This window comes from Strix uralensis, chromosome 5, assembly GCF_047716275.1.
Source record: "Strix uralensis isolate ZFMK-TIS-50842 chromosome 5, bStrUra1, whole genome shotgun sequence".
Taxonomy (NCBI): domain Eukaryota; kingdom Metazoa; phylum Chordata; class Aves; order Strigiformes; family Strigidae; genus Strix; species Strix uralensis.
In genome coordinates this window covers 82,222,798-82,241,717 of record NC_133976.1, presented here as the reverse complement: position 1 = coordinate 82,241,717, position 18,920 = coordinate 82,222,798, and the positions used below count along the sequence as shown (strand labels likewise).

Here is an 18,920-nt window from a genome sequence, read left to right as displayed (position 1 = left end):
CCTCTTAGCATCTTGCTAACTGCCTCAGGGGACAACCTACTGTCCCCAGGTGTTCTCCAACCTGAGTTGTGACTAACCTTCACAAGCAGAGGCTTTATCACTGTGTCTCTCTCTCCTTGCAAAGGTGTCACAGCAATCCTGTTATCGCACAGGTCATGTGAATCTTCTGCCACACTGCTCACAGTGATGTTCACTTTACCTGCAGGGAGCACAGGGGCACATTGCTGGGCACTTGCAGCAGACAACTGTATGTATGAGCATTGAGCATCCGGACCAGACATGCAGAGGCAGGCAAATTCCACCCCTCCTCCCCCTAACTGCCACACGTCCCTCCACTCAACCTCACCCAGCTTGGTGGCTGTCACGTTCCACACGAAGGTTTTTGCTTCATTAGCGCAGAGGCAGCTGGTGAACTGGCAGCCTGGACAGGCATCCACCTTTAGTTCTGGGGTCTCTGTGAGGGTGGCACGCACCTGAGTGTGGTAGGGTGTACAAGCGCACGTTGGCATAGTGCTAGTAACAGGCAGTAAACAAAGGAGCAAATACCATGGGTCATGAAGTGCAAGGCTGTGCTTTGTGGCCCAGATGCCGGTACCTAGGGCTCCTGAGAAGCTCATAGCTTGTCTTTGGACTCAAGTTTTAGCTCCAACAGAGGACATGTAGTTGGAGGAATACTGACCTGGATACAGTCCTTGAGGTAGTTGAAGACAGTGGCTTTTAGCCTGAAAGTCTCTCCTTGGATCACAGAGTACGGCAGTGACAGGTCCACAAAGAAAGGCTGGAAGACCCTAAGACTGGTCAGAGGTGACAGCCCAAAGCCAGTATCGGCAACACAGAAGGTGTTGGCATTCCATTCTGTGATAGTGTCAGGTACAGCAACTTGGAGAGACACTTGCCCATCATCCCTAGAGTAGGAAGAGAGAGAGTAGAACTTATTCAGAAGCAGTCAGAAGTCTTCAGGGGTCTCTCTGGGGAAGTCAGGTAGAGACTGTTACCAACCCGACGGAGACCAAATCCCAAATCCAGGTCTCTGGGAAAAGTGTCCGTGGTTTTGGCTTCTCCTTCTCATCAGGGCGAGGTGCAGTATCACCACGGACATCATGATCATATGCTGGAAAACAAGTGATACCTTAGAAAACAGCATATATAGCTACAGGTGAAATTATTCTTCATTCACAGGCAATCTAACACAAACTATAAATGCCTTGTGACACAGAACAAGAGTGGATAGGGTTGGCGTTTCAGTGAGTATCTGACACAGTGTGTGTAGCTTTGGGGCACACAGCTTTAGGGAGACAGAGTTGGATGAAGTTTAGCCTGAGGCTCAGACAGATCCAGCAAGTTTGGTCTGGATCCAGGGAGAGACAGCATGCTCAAATGGAGTCACACTCTTTTAAATAATCTGTGAAAGTGCTGGTGGAGAGCATTCTACATTTTCTGTGAAAAGCGCAGAACACAGGGACAGCCAATAAAGCACAGAGATTTGAGCTTTTATCTGTGATTTATAAATCAGGTCCATCGAACTGGACGCAGACAAGAAACACAGCAAGATGGAAGTCAGCCACCTCAGCTGCAGACTGGCCAGAACTGGGAGAGGAGAGCCCCTTCAGTCAAGGAGATGGACATGTTCGTTCCTTACCAACAACATTGTCTTTTCTAGAATACATCTTTTTCTCAAAGCCTGGTAGCATACAGGAAACTGGTTTCTTGATTCTAGTATTGGTTAATATTTTCATGCGCAATTTCTGGGAAAACAGTGAAGACAGTAAATCAATGATAAATAAAAAGGAACAAGGAATGTTGGAAATATCTCATGATAGTAGGTATCGTAAAAGGGGCTGGCGGTGGCTGAAACTTTTAAATGCTGCTTGTTTATATACATATGCATAAACATACATGCTCAGACTCTGGGTAGTGCATGAGCAACAGAAACCAGCATCTGAGGAGTTCTTGGGCCAATTATTACTTCTCATAAAAGTAAGTTTCAACTAGATCCTTCCTTCATATGCCTGACCATAACAATGAGCCAAAAGCCATATATCCCATGAAAAAACTTAAGAGAAGTCAATTCTAAGCTTTAAATCTTTGCATAATTTTAGAATGGAAAGATTTCACTGGCTGTTCACACACAACCGTTCTTACACAAGTTAGTACCAGTCCTGGCTTAGAAAACTGGTAGGCGACTCGGTCACAGCTTAGTATGGATTCTGCTTTTGTCTGAGTGAGACTTACTCAGGGCCTGTGCTTCACAAACTGAAAATATTGGATTGAATGCACCCTCATGTGCATGGACTGAGAAGAAGGCATCATCACACTGGAAGAATGCATTTGATCCTGTGAGCAATCATTGCTTTGATTTAATGGTCTGCAAGTCACTGAGAACTTTCTTGAAGTGCCAAAACCCTTCATGAAAAGTATGGGCCCTCATCCTTTCTGCGAGGGCTGTACATGCCTGTGGACTTAGTCATATGCTACAGGACAGTCATCTGTTACAGGATCACTAATAATTGAGGTATAGGGGGATCTCCTTTACCTGGCATCTGACATAGTAGGCAGCTAGAAGGCAGCACAGTACCATGCCTTTGGGGGGAATCAGGGTCTGTATTTGTGAGGTAGAGTTCTGTCAGCCTGAGAAGCCATGCAACTCAAACTCCATTTTGGGTTGTTTTCAGTGTGTCGTTACCTTCTTCTCCTGTTTTGAGGTGCTCTTACTTGCATATATTTCTCTAAACAGCATTCTGTCAGAAGCAGCACTTCTTGGGTTTCAGTTAGCAGACATGTTAATCTTTTCCAGGCTATTGTGCTTGTTAGCAGATTAGCTTATTTTGACATTTGTCTTGACAGTTAGTTATAAAGCCAAATTGTGAAGGACTTCTTTTTATTAAAAATGCTTTAAGGAGAAGAAGATACTCAGTGAAACACAGAGTAAAGAAGTTTGCAAATAAAACAATAGCCAAGCGGTGATCGGTCAAAATATGGTGAGGTGCTCAGGTCTTACTGGGATATTCTTGCCACTCTCTCTTTGTAGATATGGTAGCCTAAACTAAGTTTGTTCATTTTTACACTGTCTTTCTCTCATCATGTGGTTTGCATTTTGCTTACTCATAAGTTTCATCTTTCCCCATAGTCCCCAAATGAGTGTGGCTGCACTGAAGAACAAGGCATAGATGACTTGCAGCAATGAAAGTCAGGGCAGCTGAAGTTTGCTAAGAGTAAATTGTAGGTATTTAGGGTAGCATACTGGCAATCTCTGGCTCAAGAAAAGTTTAGCAGAATTGTAAACACTCACCTTAAACAGATTAAAGACATCAGCATCACTTTGGTACCATGGTGCTCCCATCTGAGTCTTTTTGTGGAGACTGGACTGCTGAGGCAGACAAGGGTATGGCTCAAAGTCTTCCAAGTGATATGGGAACCCTCGTCCTCCAATTGTAAAGGTGTCATGAAAGACCTCATTATACAGCTGCAGTTGAAAAACAGAGGTCTTCATAAGGAACTGGCCAATGAGCATGTGCATGGGTCAAATATTTGGATTGTAGCCCTCTATTATACTTTGTAAAGCTTTGCAGTTGAGGAAGTTTGCATTGGCCCAGCTTATACTAAAGGACATGAAGCCCAAGGAGAGGATGTAGGCACGTAGCTTTTAGTCTGCAGACTTCCACCTGACAGTTCAAGCCTTTTAACTCTAGGGTGCAAGATTAGGATAAAAACTAATTCATTTTGAGCACAAGGCATTGGCACATCTGACTTACATATTTAATGATTACTACTTTATATACCTGCTAGTAAATGATGCAAGTGCTCTGCGCTAGAACAACATTCCTGTAAAATGGAACACCAGATCACACTGCGGGTCCTATCTACAGGTGCAGAAAGTCCCCCTGGATTTGGAGATGCTTATTTGTAACAGTTTGACCTGCTATAACTTAACTTACAACTTTGCATGAGGCATATACATATGTATTATCTCTGGTATACATTGTGGAATTATGTTAAGATTTTCAATTCTTGCCGTATTTTTGTTCTAAGTCTTAAATTCATTCCTCTGAAACACACAGCTGCTTTGAGGTAAGTTCCTTCAACCCTTCCAGATTCTCAGAATGCACCTGGGTGCCGACAAAATCCTGACCACTTTTCACGAGCCACTGTGTGCGCTGGGTGCTGTCCCCTAGCTACTGTTTTCTAAAGAACTGCCAAGGTGCTCAGCCTGATCTGTCATATGGTTATAATTCAGCAATATTTGGGGCAGAGGGATAGGAAGACCCTACCGAGGCAAAATTCGGTTTAGCTTGGTGGACATTGGAAGAGCAGAGAGACAAGTGGATGTGAGGAAAGCTGCTAGACACTCTCCTTCCAAACAGAAAGCACCAGCATCTCTTCCATGCTGCTTTCCCTGCCTACCCCTGCAGTGCTGTGCAGCATCCACCACCCTCCAGGCAGAGGCCCACAGTTCAGGGCTGATGCACGAGGAACATGATGACCCTGTAACTGTTCAGAAGAGGCCAAGGAGGGGGAATGCCAGGGCAGCCACCTAACACTGCAGCCATGTCCTGGGATGGACTATGGGCTTCCTCCCACCCATGCGTGGAGACAGAAAGCAGGCAGAAACGAGGGGGTTGGTCACAGCAGGCTGCACTCACTGTGTCTGCTGTTAGGGTATTGTTGTTCTGCAGGAGGACACTCTTGTCAACAGCTTGGACAGAGCACAAGGACCCTGGAGCAGCCTTGAGGTCCAGGCTGACTGTCGATCCGGGGACTTCCTCCTTGCGTGAGAAGTCCAGTGACACCTGCAAAAGAAGGCAAGGTCAGGGGGCTTAGAGTTGGAGAGTGAGACCCTGTGACTCTTAGATGTCTGGGCAGCAGAGAGAAAGACAGAGAGTAAGGTAGGGAAGGAGGCTGAGATGCTGAGACAGGCCCTCCTGAAAACCCATTGGGAAGATTAGAGGGGCTGCACTGTGCACAGCCCAGCCAGAATTCGCCTGCCACTGCACATCCACCACCCTCTGATCCAGAGCTACCTCAGGGAGATAAGCGGGCAAGCTTCTCCTCTGTGTTAGGGAGAACTTGGGGGACAGTGTGTTCCCAAGTCAGTCATACAGAATGGGGGGAGAAAACAAGTTCAAGAGGGCCTGGTTTACTCCTTGGGAAAGACTTGCCAGTCAGTATTGTGGAAGGCAGGACAAGGAATTCAGGGAAGAAGGAGGTTACTTGTTTTTTTTCCCAGCATCTGGTTTGGCATGTATCCAGCTTACACCACGGGGCTGGGGATAAAACAGGCCCAGGAACCACAGTAGGACAGAGCACATCAATGATGCTGTCACACTCCTTATGTTTCTACTCACCTTGTGTCTAAAGCACTTTTCTACTTGAAACTCTTCCACATCAGCCACCACCTCTCCATCCAAGAAGACTGCATACAGTAGAAGCTGGATGTCAGGCAGGAAGTCATTGCCAGTAGTCAAAGTCAAGGAGAAGGAGCCCTGCAGCTCTGCACAAGACAGCAGCAAGGAAGAGAGGAAAAGCATTCAAATTAATCAGCTCATTGGGATAGGACACACAATAAAAATCAAAAGAGGGAATTTAATAATTTCTACCTGCAGATAAGAATATCCCACACAGACACTGTCACAGATTAACAATAAACCCAGGATACTAGCCACTCCTTTGGCTCAAGTTTGGCAAAAATACACCTCTTCCCTACTGTACCTTAGATAAACAGGCAAGCTACAAAAATTTTATATCTTCTCCAAAGGTACAAGCTGGCAGCAAAGTCGTAAGGTTGGATATTAGATCAATTAGGCAAGGCAGGAGGACAGTCACCTAGAAGGACACTGAACGGATATGAGAGGAGATTGTGTTGGTCTAACAAGGCTGGCCACCACTAAGACCTCAGTTCAATAACTCCCACCTGTAGGTAAGGATAACACACCTCCAGAGATTGTCCCTGGAGGGCTGTCACAGTTTTCTGAGGTGTGTTATGAGACACTTAACTTCATGCGTTTCTACTCACTCTCATGCTGGATAATTGGCACCTGCTTCTCTCCACTGGAAAGGATCTTGCCTTTTGATATCACCTGAAGAGCAAAGAGAAGAGCCATTCAAGGGCCTGAATTCTGACAGCATAAGGAGAGTGAGAAAAGAACAAGAGAGGAGAGGAGAGGAGAGATGTTGTCGCAGAAGCTTCTCTGGCAGGACATGACCTGAAGAACTCTGCAGCAGAGATGGTGATAACATAGCTGGGAAGGGACTTGAGAGGTGTTGGTTAGGCAATGAGAATACGTGGCCACTTACAAAACCAGAGGTATGTTTGAAGCTAAGAGCAGCTGCTCTTTAGCCCTAGTGAACTCTGATCTTCACATTGCTAGGATACAGTACTTTTTGACCATACAAATGAGCCCAGTTCAGTAACCAAGATACTCATAACCTCTCAGCTAGGCTGTAGTCACACTCTTGCTTTGGACTCACTTTCCTGAAAGTGGACTTCATCAAAACACAATTACATACTCCTGGAGTGCACCAAGGCCCTGTGCAATTTCAAGCCTTTTTCTGTAGATATACAGACAAGGGGAGGTCAGCTGCCCCAAAGAGGGGGAGTTCACAGGCAGATTGCCCCAGACACAGATGGAAGTCTGGGGCATACCTGCTGGACAGAAACCAGGCTAACGCTCCACTGCCACCCATGTGAACATAATAGAAAGTAGGGTGGATGGCATGCATCTATCACCCAGGCTTAGGTCAAGGCACTCCTAACAAAGCAAAGCAGCTGGGGGCTAGGAGCAGGTCCAGGAACTGGAGAACAGGAGGAGGTTTGGGCAGAACAGAACTCACAAACTGACTCATACTGGCCTGGGAGTAATTTGCCCTTTCCCATGAGTGTCTATGTGCTGTGTGAAAAGGATAAAATGCCAGTAAGCATAATCTTGCCCTGTGATTCAGCTGTCTTCTGTGCTTACCAAGTAGTAGAAATCAATGTGATCTGCTTCAGAGCTGAGTTTATTCCGGTCAAGGATATAATCCACTTGCACTTCCTGTTCTTGATCACAGGGCATCACATCATTCCAGGCCTTGATCTCGAGGAAGCTGTTGCTCTCAGAGTAGAAAGGTTTCAGCCAGTGAAAGTTATCCTCGACTGCTGTGTTGCTTTCAGAAGAATCTTGCTTATCATTTCCAAGGTTGTAGGTACCCTTCAGAGCACAAAAGCATGAGTTGGCAATCAGTATCAAGTGATACAAGGGACCCTGTACACCTTATTAAAACACTAAGTTATTACCTGAGTTGTTGACAGACCCAGACCACACATCTGTATGCTTAAAATATTCTTCTGTTAAAACATCATTTTAAAGTCTCTTATGAAACTTTGTCTTATGAAGATTTAGCAAAACTCTAAGTCTAGTAGCTTTGCCCACAATGACATTTTTTCTCCTTATCTTTCCATGGGGACACACTCCACACGAGACTTTAACCCCAGCACAGCACCCCTGTTTTCAGTTTGTGTTTCAGATGCCCTGATGCACAACAGACACCAAGAGAGCTTTTGTATGGTGAAGGTCTACTTCTCTGCAGATAATTTAGGGCTCTGTGGACAATAGCCATGGGCCTACGAACAAGAACTAGAGCCTGTCCCCAGCCTCCCTGAGGACAGAAATCTACCTCATACATTACAGAACCTCTGATCACCAAATCCTGCCCAACCAAAATTAGGGAACCTCACCCCAGATAGGCTAGGGTCTTGGGGAAAAACATCTGGAACAATAGTTCCAGTCTCTGAGAAATGGATGGCAATAGGAGATTGTACTGCTTGGGCACAAATCCCACATCAGCTGCAGGAATGCAGGTAGTGGGCAGAGGGTGTACTGCCAGGATGGTAACAACGAGCTCCAGGTGTAGGATCAGAACCTGTGAGGAGAAGCAGCCAACTGCTTCAAGGTATGGTATTGAGAGGGAGGTCAAGAACAGCTACTGGCTGAGCTAAGCCTGGAGAAGCTATGAGCTTCTGCAGGGCCAGGGCAGCCACTGGAAATGGAGTTTAGCAGAGACAGGCATCAACTGCCAGTTCTGTTGAGCCACCGCCAACATGTCCCAGTGTGGAGAAAGGGGAGATTTCCTCCAAGGAAGTATTCAGATTAACAGATTTTTTTAGTGGAGGCAAAGGAAGGTGAGCGGGGATACAAAAGATTAGGATCATGCTCCAGCTCAGGACAGCAGAGCACCTTTGGTGACCATTTTGTTGAACTGTTGCAGCACAGCCTCCAGTTTCCCTGAGGAGATGGCACTGGAGAGTAATTGAAGATGCTTCTACAAATATAGTCAAATGAGATCAGGAGCCAGAGGACTGTGCTCCAAAACCTCAGATTTCTTCCACTTTCTATCCCTTTTCTCAGTCTGTCTTCACTTTCTCCTCCTTTGTCTGTGGCTGATGCTCACCTTCAGAGAAACAAATGTGCTGTTCCAGCTGGTGGTATCCAGTGAGAAGTGGACTTCTCCATTCTCATCCGTGAGGAATGACAAGTGTGTCTCCTCCTCATTGACATCAACTGTTAGGTAGACTGTTTCATTTCTGAGGGGAGAATTGTCACTGTGGCAGAATATCTGCAGAGAAGGGGAGGAAGTTAATACCCCATTGTGCCACGCTCTGAGGCGCAGCCAGTGCTTAGTATTAATTGTTTCTGTCATTGGGCTTCCTCAGCCCTTCAAGCTTTCAGACAGGTTGGAAGGATCCTTAATAAAAGTGCAATAAACACACAAAATTAACAATGTGCAGCTGTCCAGGACTAGAAATAAACAGTAGTGCAGCCAAATGAGACACCTATTTTAGGGGAAAATGGTGATTTCCTCAGATCCTGAGCTTTTTCTTGGGCAATGCTGCAGGATCTTTGATGATCAGAAACAGTCTTGTCTCCAGCAACTTACCTCTTTCTGTTCTTTGCCCTCCTTCATGCTGGGGTTAGTACTGGCTCAGGTGAAAGTGTTTCTAGCCCCAGTGGGACAGCAATCCTAGCATCACCCAGGGGCCTTGAGTCAGAAATGACTGCCAGTGAACTGATATACAAGGCTTTAGTGATTTCTGCCGAGTTACCATGAGCGTTTGACCAAAGGGAAAGTTATTTCCCGGCCAACACCACCTGCATCCCATATGCCTTTCATTGCAGACTAGTTTCAGAAGCTACTCCTGGGGAAGCCTTCAGAGACTGCAGCTGGCCCCCACGTTCCTGTCTGGGGAATATACCAGGTTAGGATGGGGAGAAGAAATTGCTTCTACAGGAGGCTTCACTCGATGGGTACTCACAAAGCAGCTCTTACTTTCTTGGAGATGATTGCTTTCTGCCTACAGACGATTAGATCTATCATGTACTCTCAGCAGAGAAGGGATCCACAGGTTTTACCTTCCCTGTGTATGGTAGTCCACGTTTGTAGAATGAATGGAAGTTGATAAAATCTATAGACTTCCTTCTCATCGAAATAGGAATTCTAGTCATTTCCACAGCGTTTACTCCTGGGTGGAGAGAAATCTGTTAAACAACTAGCAGTGCTCTTAGAGAAGCAGAAGACAACAAGATACTTCAACACTACATGCACACAAGATATACAATCTCTAAATTTAGGAAAGAAAATACATTCTTCTAGGATATGATTCCCTCAACCTTTCTGGGCCCTGTGCTTCATGACATGATGCATTGTACCCTATAAGTATTTATTTCTCTTTATTGAAGATAAACTAGATGACACTTTAGTTATAGACAGCTACACTGTAGATGCCTAAAAGTGGCCTGGAGGACCCACACACACTGTGACAGTTCAAACAATGGAGACCTTCAGTTGCCAGAGGCAGGTGCACATTAACCCTGATACTAAAAAGCTACCTCCTTATAGTCAATATTGTGTCAGACTAAACTGGAGCAGAATGGCATTCCTCACAGCAGGAGTATACATAAGCAGCCCTGTCTCAGGCTTAGGAAAAGAGAGGACAAGAGACTGTGGGTAGGAACTACCTGTCAGGATGGTGCACTACAATTAGAAAGGGCTTGTTGAAGAGTCTCCACAGCTAGCCAGCACTTTGCAACTGGCTGAGGAACACCTTGGTGTCCAGATAATCACTAAAAGGTTATATACATGCTAGTGGAGATGAAGGGTGGAGAGGATTGGGAAATCTGGTAATAATAGATGGAAGAGGTACTAGAATAGAGACCATCATCATGTCAGAAGACTTGGGAACCATGAAGTTACTTTTTCAAAAGGAATACAAGTGCTGTAGAAAGGCCAAAACCAAAGAAGTTGCCTGCAAGGAAGAGAACACATATTTTCCAGTACCTGTTCCATTTTCCACCATTTGTCCTGTCACATATATGTAGTTGTCAGCTTCATTTAACCTCAGACTCTCTTTCTTCACTGTAAAAGTAGCACAACCATTCTCGTCTGTCTGCAGAAAGAGAAATACAAACAGAGAGAAGCAGCATAGTGTGGAGGAAGACAAACTGTTCCATAGATGCTGGGCAATCCTAAAGAAGTACTTCCAAATATTTGTGGAACAGATGGAAGCTCAGAAACCTACAACTGCAGAAACCCATCATTGATACCCTAGCCAGAGAAGAAAATCAACATGCTTGAATTAAACAGTCACAAAAAAAGTGGGAGAAAAAAATGCTTCAGGCAAATTACATAAGGGTTAATTATGCCACAGACAAACTCAGGAGACTGGATTAAGCCCAGATCCTGCAGCTGAAAGAGCATGAGTGTCTTTACCTGAGATAAAGGTAACCTCCTCCCTGAAACTATGTGGCCCTGATGAATAAAGACGGACAGTGTGGATTTCCAGTCATGACCATCTGTGTGACATGGCCACGTTAAACAAGGGCATCCAGCCACTTACAGCTTGCAAGAGCTTTGCCAAGCACTAAGGCAGAGACTGGGTACAGCCAGAGAGGGGAGGTGGACAAAGTGTTTCTAGTCATGCCTGTTAAGTTCTTCACAGAACCTTGCAGGGCCTCTTACATGCCATGTGAGAGGGAGCTGGCATTCAGTTGGTGTTTTGCACAGCTAAGACTGTACAGCATTCCAGCTGGAGATATTTTGCTACTGGGTGCATTTTAAAAGATGCAGAGATTCAGCTGGATTTTTATATTCTGGCTTGTTGCTGGCTGGCCTGACATTTAGAAATATTTTCTTGTGACTTTCAAGCTGAAAGAGCTGCATCTGAAACTCATGGGAAAAAACAAGTGTGGAGCTTAACCACAGACATATAATGAACACAAATGTGCAGAAAGTATAACCAGCACTGGATATAATCTCAGACAGGACACTGGCAAGCTTAAGATGCTCCATTAACTCCATGGATACAGCAAGAAACAGGACATCAAGCCACAGACCATCTGATGCTCTGATAATCTGTTTATTGGTGGGAGCAGTCACAGGACTGAATAGAGCAGTGACCTGATTGCATACAATACGATATGGAGCTTTGGGAAGGGCCGCAGACATCATTACTTACACAGAGCTTACACCTTCTCCTGAAACACTGAATCAGATATGGGCAGCTAGAGCAGTAATTCAAGCAATAGAGTCGCAGGAAAGGAATCAATGGTCTGATCAGGTCTAGCAAGTGGGAAGACACCAGACTAAACAGGTTGGTGCACATCAGAGGTACATCGAGGTAGGTTAAGGGGACAGACATACATTTCCAGCAGGTTATACTTTCCACTCTCCTATTTGTTCACCTACCCAGCTGTTTTGCTTCCTCGTCCTAGTAGAATTTGATGAAGGGCCTTCCAAGAACTGGGATAATATGATAACAGTAATGACTATTTCGCCTTGAACGGGCTTCCCATAGGTATACCTGTGTCAAAGGGGAGAAACGTTCACCTGAAGACTGGCCGCTTCAGCAGAAATATTGATCCAGGCACCCCCCACCCTCATCGGGGAGAAGTGGAGATTGGGAGAGCTTTGTAGCTTTTTTCCTCAGGATCTTCAGCTCATCTCTTAAGATCAGTTTGCATCCCTCTCCACCTACAAAACCCAGCACCCTTAGTGTCCTTCAGCCCCTCAGTAAATGACCAGGTGTGAGAAGGAGCCTGTTTCAGAGAATACTCTGTCTCCCCCAACCACAGGGTAATGCAAGAACATCATACTGGAAGGCCACTTCTCAACTATGGGCAATCCGGAGATGACTGTGGAGTTGAAGGCCAGAGATCAAAATGGTATCATGTACTCACTTGCCACAGACTTTCAGCTGAAAGTCCTCATCTGCTGTAGCGATAAATGGAGGGTGCTCAATCTTTATTTCAAATTTTTTCAGCACTGCATAGAAAAGAGGAAGATAAGGTCGGAGAAAAAACAAGCAATACTGAGTATGGACACTGTAAGTTCTGTTATAGCCGCAGTCCAGGTGGGGGAAAGACAGTAATGTCCCCAGTTATTCATCCCCATGGTGCAATAGGGGTTACTCCCTTCAGCCACACCACCCTCTATTTACTGCTACAATTGCGCATGGGACTGCTTTCTACTCCAGCTCAGTCAAGCATAAACATTTTAAATGGCACAGGATTTTATCCTTACCTACATCACTGCAACTGAATGGGACTAAGATATGATGCTGCTTCCTATTACAGCAGCTGACTGGAGTGGACAGTAAACCTGGCGTAGAACAGGGTGACAATGAGCAGCAGAAAGTGCTCATCACGGGGCCCAGCCACACCTAGAACAAGATGTCGGACCACAGCCTCTCCTTTGTACCCTATGCAGTGGCAGAACCTCCAGCCCAGCATGACAAGTACGCACAGACCCATCTGTCCCTGTCCCCAGTCCGCTGTTCTCCCAGGGCAAAAGGTCTGATGAACACGACCACATCGCCCTACTTTCTTCTCCAGCTACCCACACTGCTTTTCCCTCACCTCTGTTGTCCAAGTCTCACCATATTTGCCAACCCCGAAGGTTTTTTTAGCCATGTGTTGTTGGACTGATATGGTATATCTTCCAAGCGGTGCTTCAGAGGCCAGGGGGAAGGATAGATCCACAATGCCATGTCTTGACTTTACATTCAGCCACTCAGCAATACGGTTATATTCAGGATCCTATTTGGGAAAGGACATGTAGAGCCACCAAGTCACACTGGGAGCATGGATACCTGGCAGGTCCAGCTATACTCAGGCACAAGAAGGCACTACAAGGGCTTACCCTTGCCCCAACAGAGAAGATGCCAGATCATCAGGCAATATTCCTTCTCCTCCCTCCAGTATCCTGTTAGTGAACTTCTGAATTGCAAACGCTGCCAAGAACAGTAAAGCTACTGGGACAGTAAAGCTTCCCATAACATGGTGGGAAGGAGAAGCAGCTGTGCTGCATCTACCTAGCACTTAGCCTTGTGCTTTGTGCTCTGAGCAGACAAGGTGTTGGGCAAAGGTTCATTACTGCCCTGCCTCTAGCTCAGCTATATGCATCACATATAGATGTGCTGGTTTGAATGAAGAACCCAGGCTAACCAGGTAGAAGAGACTTCAGCTGGACTTGAACCATAACCTTATGAGGTTGCATTTGTGGCACAACTCTGTCCAGGAGTGAAAGGGCACAAGAGACAAACATCTCCCTTTGGTCAGTTCTTTGTCACTTACCTGCAGCCATATCTGGGAATACTGTAAGAAAAAAAAAAAAAAAAAATAAAAAAAGAAGAAACACAAGCTCAGTTTTGTATAGAGCAAAACAGTATCCATGTGAACCAGCATTAATAACACTGCCTGACATGGGCCGCTGACCAGAAAGTTCTGCCCCATCCAGACCCCACACTAGGTCTCCTCCTCCCTCTGTGCTAGCTTGCACTGCAGTCTTTCTCCAAGGGCCCAGTGGATGAGTGGTTTCCCTTCAAAGATCATTTATTCTCATAGTTTAACAGGCATGAAGGGAGATGTCTCTTTTGTGAGCCTCTCAATGTGACTCATGCTGAGGCTCCTACTTCTAGAAAAGCACAAGGTGATACTCACCTCATTTTTAATGACCTTAAGGTCCTCATCGAGGTTCACAATTCGAAATTTCACTGGAGATATAAAGAAAAGGATAGTAAAGCATTCTGGCTGCAACATGACCTTGCACAAATCTGCTTCTTCTTTTCTGTGCTCCAGTATTCATGTATCTCTGCTGACCCCAGAGGTATTCAGGTCTTTCCCCAAAGAAGCCCTCCCCAGCATCTCCACCCCAGAGCACTTTGTCTGGGAGGTTTATATGCAGCTACAGGCTGTAGAAACTCACTGCCTTTACCTAAGAAGATTATAATGATATATTAAAGAGTAGGGTTGGTCTGTTTGCAGTCTGTTCATATTGTGAAGACTGTGGAGTCACTCTCTATATTTCTACAGCTTGGAACTGTCACTCTAGGCTTTACTCAAACAACATTCTTCAAAAAACAAGAAGAGATTTCCCAAGTGTCCTGGAGAGTCCTGACTTTCTTTTTAGGTCTCACTAAAGATACTTCCCCAAAACAACACCCAGGAGCAGCAGGCTGGGGGCATTTGGTGCAGCACAGCTTGGAGGGGAACATCCTGACTCATACTGTTCCTGGAAACATCTGATAATAGATATCTGCTTTCTTCCATATCCAACAAGCTTAGCTTCCTGCACTTGGTGAAATCTCCCCCACTCCCACCCCCCCCACCGCCCCCCCCCCAAGATGTGGCTGCTACCTTGACCTTTCCCTCCCCATTTCCATATGCCACCTTCTTGCCTTACCTGTTTCTCCAGGTTTGTATAAGACCTTGTCTGTCTCTACCAGAATTACATTCTTCTGGGGTTCGATGAGAACCTTCTTGTGACCCTCAAAGAGCACATTGTCACCACTGTGGATCAGGACATGCAGAAAAGCCACTGTCCCTGGCTGTCAGGTGAAAAAAAACCAAACTGCCTGAGGCTACAAGTAGCTTGACTGAGAAACAGAGGCACCTGTCCTATCAAAATCTCCAACTTCCCTCTCCTCCCTTCCCCTCCTTTGACTTATCTCTCTCCTTTCCCTGGTCATAGTCTTCTCTGTGCTCCCCAGCTTCCTCATTCTCATTTCTCTGCCTTTCCCCTTGTCCTGTTTGCCTCTTTCCACATTTCTTCCTCCCCTTTACTATCTTTGCCACCCTTTATCTCCAACATTAACATGGCTCAGACACAGGAGAGACTGAAGCCCTCTAGTTTGTAAGAGGAGAAGCATCCAAAAGAGGTGTCTTACGTGTGACGTGGAATCATCTCTTTTCCTGGGAATGAACTCTGGCACCTATGTTGATTGATACAAGGAAATGGAAAACAAATTCATCAGAGACTTTGCGTCTTATCCTGGATGTGAGACATCACCTCACTGATAAAAAATCCCCAAACTTCAGAGTCCAAATTCCACTGTATGACTGTCTCTAACCCGCTTGTCATTATAGGGAGAAGAAGCAGTCACTGCCTGTCTCTTGTTCATGAACCTAAGAGTGAACCAACTGACATGTCATTCTCCCACTTCATATAAATGTAAACCATAGGGAAGTCAGATCTGGAGCTGGCCAAGACAGTAATGGGAGATGAGATGATCAGGCAAAAACAGATGATCAGGCAAAAATAGGACATCTCACTATCAGACCAAGCTCACCAGGAGAAAGGTCTTTTTGCTAACGGCAGATTTCCTTGGCTTTCCAGAGCCAGGACTTGCTCTCTCCTAAGGGCTGGCACCAAACACTTAGTTAATCATTTTCTTGTTGATGCAAGAACCAGAAGTGACTACAGCCCCTCCTTGAGTTCTGCTGAATCTGCAGGACAATCAGGGCATAGGCACAGCAACTTTGTACGGTGCTGAGAAAAACAGGGGCAGTTTGTAAAGCCTCAGCACCAGACACATCTCCATGGCTTTCCAGAAATGTAAGTCAAGGTCCTATAGTTGTGCCCCAGCCTCAGCGTGTCTAATTAAGCTAACTAAAGCAGCAAAGTTGCAATGACAGGAACTCAAACCACCCAAGTAATATCCAGACTGCCTAGGTGAAATTCAGTTCATTGTGGGTTCAGCACCATCACCACCCATCACAGCTAAATTAAAACAAGCTCAATGTCTATGCAGGGTGAAACTACACCTTGCAATATAGATGCAGCTTTAGAGCAGAATGGTCCTCTTGGAGCTAGAGGGACAGGCTTCTGAGGAAGTGAGGATGAAAAGAATGTATACCCAATGCATTGATTTGCACTGTGATTTTTAGGGACTAAACACTGAGTAAACTGAAAGTCAGTGTTTTACAACAGGCTTTAATGGGCTGGTACAGATCAAAAGAACAGGTTTTTATCTACACAGGAAAGATTCCCCACTTTGCTAAGCTCCAGGACACTGTTGTATTTTGCCTGGCACTGGTAGGGAAATACACTTAACCTGCCTGCAACCCATGGCAAGACAAAGGACAGTGCTGGGCTCCTGTCTGAAGTGAAGATGAGAGCATCCACTGCCAAATCAGCAGCCACAGCTACACTCACCTGGAAGGTGATGCACTGAAAAGTGCCTGGCTTCTCCACATCTTGTGTCACCAGTGTGTGATTCTGGGATGTCACCTGCAAGGTGGCAGCCAGCTGGACGTCCTCAGTCAGGGAGCTGAAGTGAATGCAGAGCTTCTCCTCCTGGGAATGGTGAATGACAGCAGGGAACACCACCATGTAGTGACTAGAAGAGAGCAGGAGATGTTCAAAAATGATTCAGATGCTGAGGTGGACAGACAAGAATTCGTCTCTGCTGCTTTCATGAAGAGGTAGACCAGGGGTCATAAATGTCTGGAGGCCTGCAGTGAAGGAACTATAGAGCAGCTCCTTTTCCATACCAGAAGGAAGCAACATGCCCAGTGTGGAACTAGAGAGCTCCTGATACCTGTCTGTCACCACCTTGCAAATACATAGAGCAAGGCTGTGTGACGAATGAAGCTGAAGGCACAGTGGCCAAGGCATAAGCCTTCAGTCCTCACACCACATCTCACCCTCACCAGCAGAGGATGAACAGAGGCAAAACTTGTTGCTTCTGTAGCTTTGTGGTGTGTGCAGTGCCTGCACCAGCAAACACCAGGGCCTTCGCCTGCAGTGGTGCTCGATGCCCAGAGTTCCAGCAGGACTCAGTTGGAGCTGCTTCTGCTCAGCCTCCCTGAGAACAAGGCCCCCACCATTCAGCTCTGTGATGCTAAACAGTGCAGCACCTCAGCACCACCCTTAAATGACAGTCCCTTCCACCAAGCCCCCCAAAATCAAAAGGAGATAATCTCACGGTTCCAGGCTTGCTGCAGCTGTGACTGGGAATAGGGTCAGTGCTAAGAGGAGCACTGGTGCTCCCATTGCTTGGGCTAGGACAGGCAGCTGTCAAGATCCACACAGGAGGAGAGAACTGCTAGCACTGATGGGCTGGAGCAATCCTAAATACCCCCCTCAGATGCTCCTAAGTCCAAAGAGTGGGGGAGTTGATATATGGAGTATCTCTTCCAGGCTAACGACATTAGCTAATATTTACTTGCTTCCACCAACAGCTGAGTAAAGGCCACATAGCACAGCTCCCCACCCACATCTACATTAGGATGGCATTCCAGGCCATGGGGTCCCAGAGCACTGGTGGGGAGATGTGGGGTGGGTGACCTCTAAGCCAAGCTGAAGGGGACTTAAGAGAAAAACTCATCTCAGCTGTGGCTGGTCTGGGTCCTGGGTGTAGCATCCAATGAGAGCCAAAGCTGCACACTAGCTACTGTCCTCAGCTTGTAAAAAACATTCTCAAGTACTCCCTCTGTGCATTATTAGTGATCTACCTCTGTCCGCCCACCCATCCCGGCCATGTCTGATCCCCCTGGGTACAGAATCTTTCCCAGGGCTGCTCTTGCCACCCGCTGCCAACTCCCCTTTTAGCTCTACTGTAAGGCCTTTCCAAATAAAGCAAGACATTAAGTCCCCACTTTACATCCCCCCTGGGCCAGATGTCTGGTCTTCTGCCAGCTTCCTCCAGCCATAAGGTAATTCTACATGCACACCATCACCCGTCTCCTCCAGACTCTTCTCAGGCACTGCAACCTTGTATTTCCTTTTCCTGGGTGGTAGCAGTGAAGTGAACGAGTCTTGGATGTATTTGCCCTCTATTAACAACCTCATTTGAAGGTGGATGCCCTCATCCTGCCCTGGCCTCAGCTGTGTTTTTGCAGAGCATAACCAAATGTACACAATATACAGTGAATTCACCATCCACCCACTCTTTGCTCCCAGCTGAAGCAATCCCCTGAATTTACTTTGGCACAGTCCCCATATGTGTGCTTAACATCCACCCTCTTAGTGCACAGTCCGATGTAACAGGAGCACGCTAGCCTTTAACCTAGCACTGACATTGCAGATTATCTGCAGGTTTAAAGCACTGTATGTCACTGATCTGGGAGCATATTTGATTCTCCAAAATCAACACGGTTTTCAGTTCAAACCTAAACTAGCGGGACAAAAAACCAATCTGAGTTCTGTCTGATTTCAGAAACGCTCCCCAAGGTGCTGCATCTCTGAATGGTCATCAAGTTGGCTGCCTCTGAAGTTAAATGGAAATAGCTAGACAACAAAAAGATAATAACATGCTAAAGTTCTGTCCTTCTTCCAGGGATGAATGGGGGCACTGGCAGAGCTGTGTATGAAGCCCTGGGCTGGTCTGGCTGGAGACTGCAGGGCAGGAGTGAAATTTTGGTAAGAAGTAAATAATACATAAAAAAGTTCTAGAGACGAAGAACCATGAAACAAAATCCACCGACATCACAAAGAATAAATTTGTCCCAGGATATTTCTGATGACATCCTGGTAAAGACACCTTTATAAAAATCGGACCCCTATACCAAATACAGTAACTGAGCACTCCTGCTGTCATCAGCTGTGCTAAAGCGGAGCAACACATCTCCCAGAGAACCATCAGCAAGCCTTACAAAACCTGGAGGCAAGTG

At 46.1% G+C, this 18,920-nt stretch overlaps 1 protein-coding gene across 1 annotated transcript in view; it reads right to left on the bottom strand.

Annotated features, from left to right (window-relative positions):
- Positions 1-18,189, bottom strand: part of LOC141944172 (alpha-2-macroglobulin-like protein 1) — a 31,860-nt gene extending 13,671 nt beyond the window's left edge. Inside the window, exons 1-24 of the mRNA XM_074870276.1 lie at positions 17,912-18,189; positions 16,953-17,019; positions 16,700-16,860; positions 16,462-16,645; positions 15,194-15,238; positions 14,710-14,854; positions 13,968-14,020; positions 13,602-13,622; positions 12,905-13,064; positions 12,207-12,291; positions 11,716-11,830; positions 10,309-10,417; positions 9,384-9,493; positions 8,425-8,589; positions 6,954-7,184; positions 6,011-6,074; positions 5,343-5,488; positions 4,641-4,787; positions 3,290-3,463; positions 1,640-1,745; positions 1,000-1,111; positions 680-905; positions 347-473; positions 78-199 (exon numbers count right to left, since the gene is read on the bottom strand). Coding sequence (XP_074726377.1) covers positions 78-199; positions 347-473; positions 680-905; positions 1,000-1,111; positions 1,640-1,745; positions 3,290-3,463; positions 4,641-4,787; positions 5,343-5,488; positions 6,011-6,074; positions 6,954-7,184; positions 8,425-8,589; positions 9,384-9,493; positions 10,309-10,417; positions 11,716-11,830; positions 12,207-12,291; positions 12,905-13,064; positions 13,602-13,622; positions 13,968-14,020; positions 14,710-14,854; positions 15,194-15,238; positions 16,462-16,645; positions 16,700-16,860; positions 16,953-17,019; positions 17,912-18,189 — 3,153 coding nt within the window. The remainder of the gene's footprint in view (positions 1-77; positions 200-346; positions 474-679; positions 906-999; positions 1,112-1,639; positions 1,746-3,289; positions 3,464-4,640; positions 4,788-5,342; positions 5,489-6,010; positions 6,075-6,953; positions 7,185-8,424; positions 8,590-9,383; positions 9,494-10,308; positions 10,418-11,715; positions 11,831-12,206; positions 12,292-12,904; positions 13,065-13,601; positions 13,623-13,967; positions 14,021-14,709; positions 14,855-15,193; positions 15,239-16,461; positions 16,646-16,699; positions 16,861-16,952; positions 17,020-17,911) is intronic.
- Between the last annotated feature and the right edge of the window lie 731 nt (positions 18,190-18,920).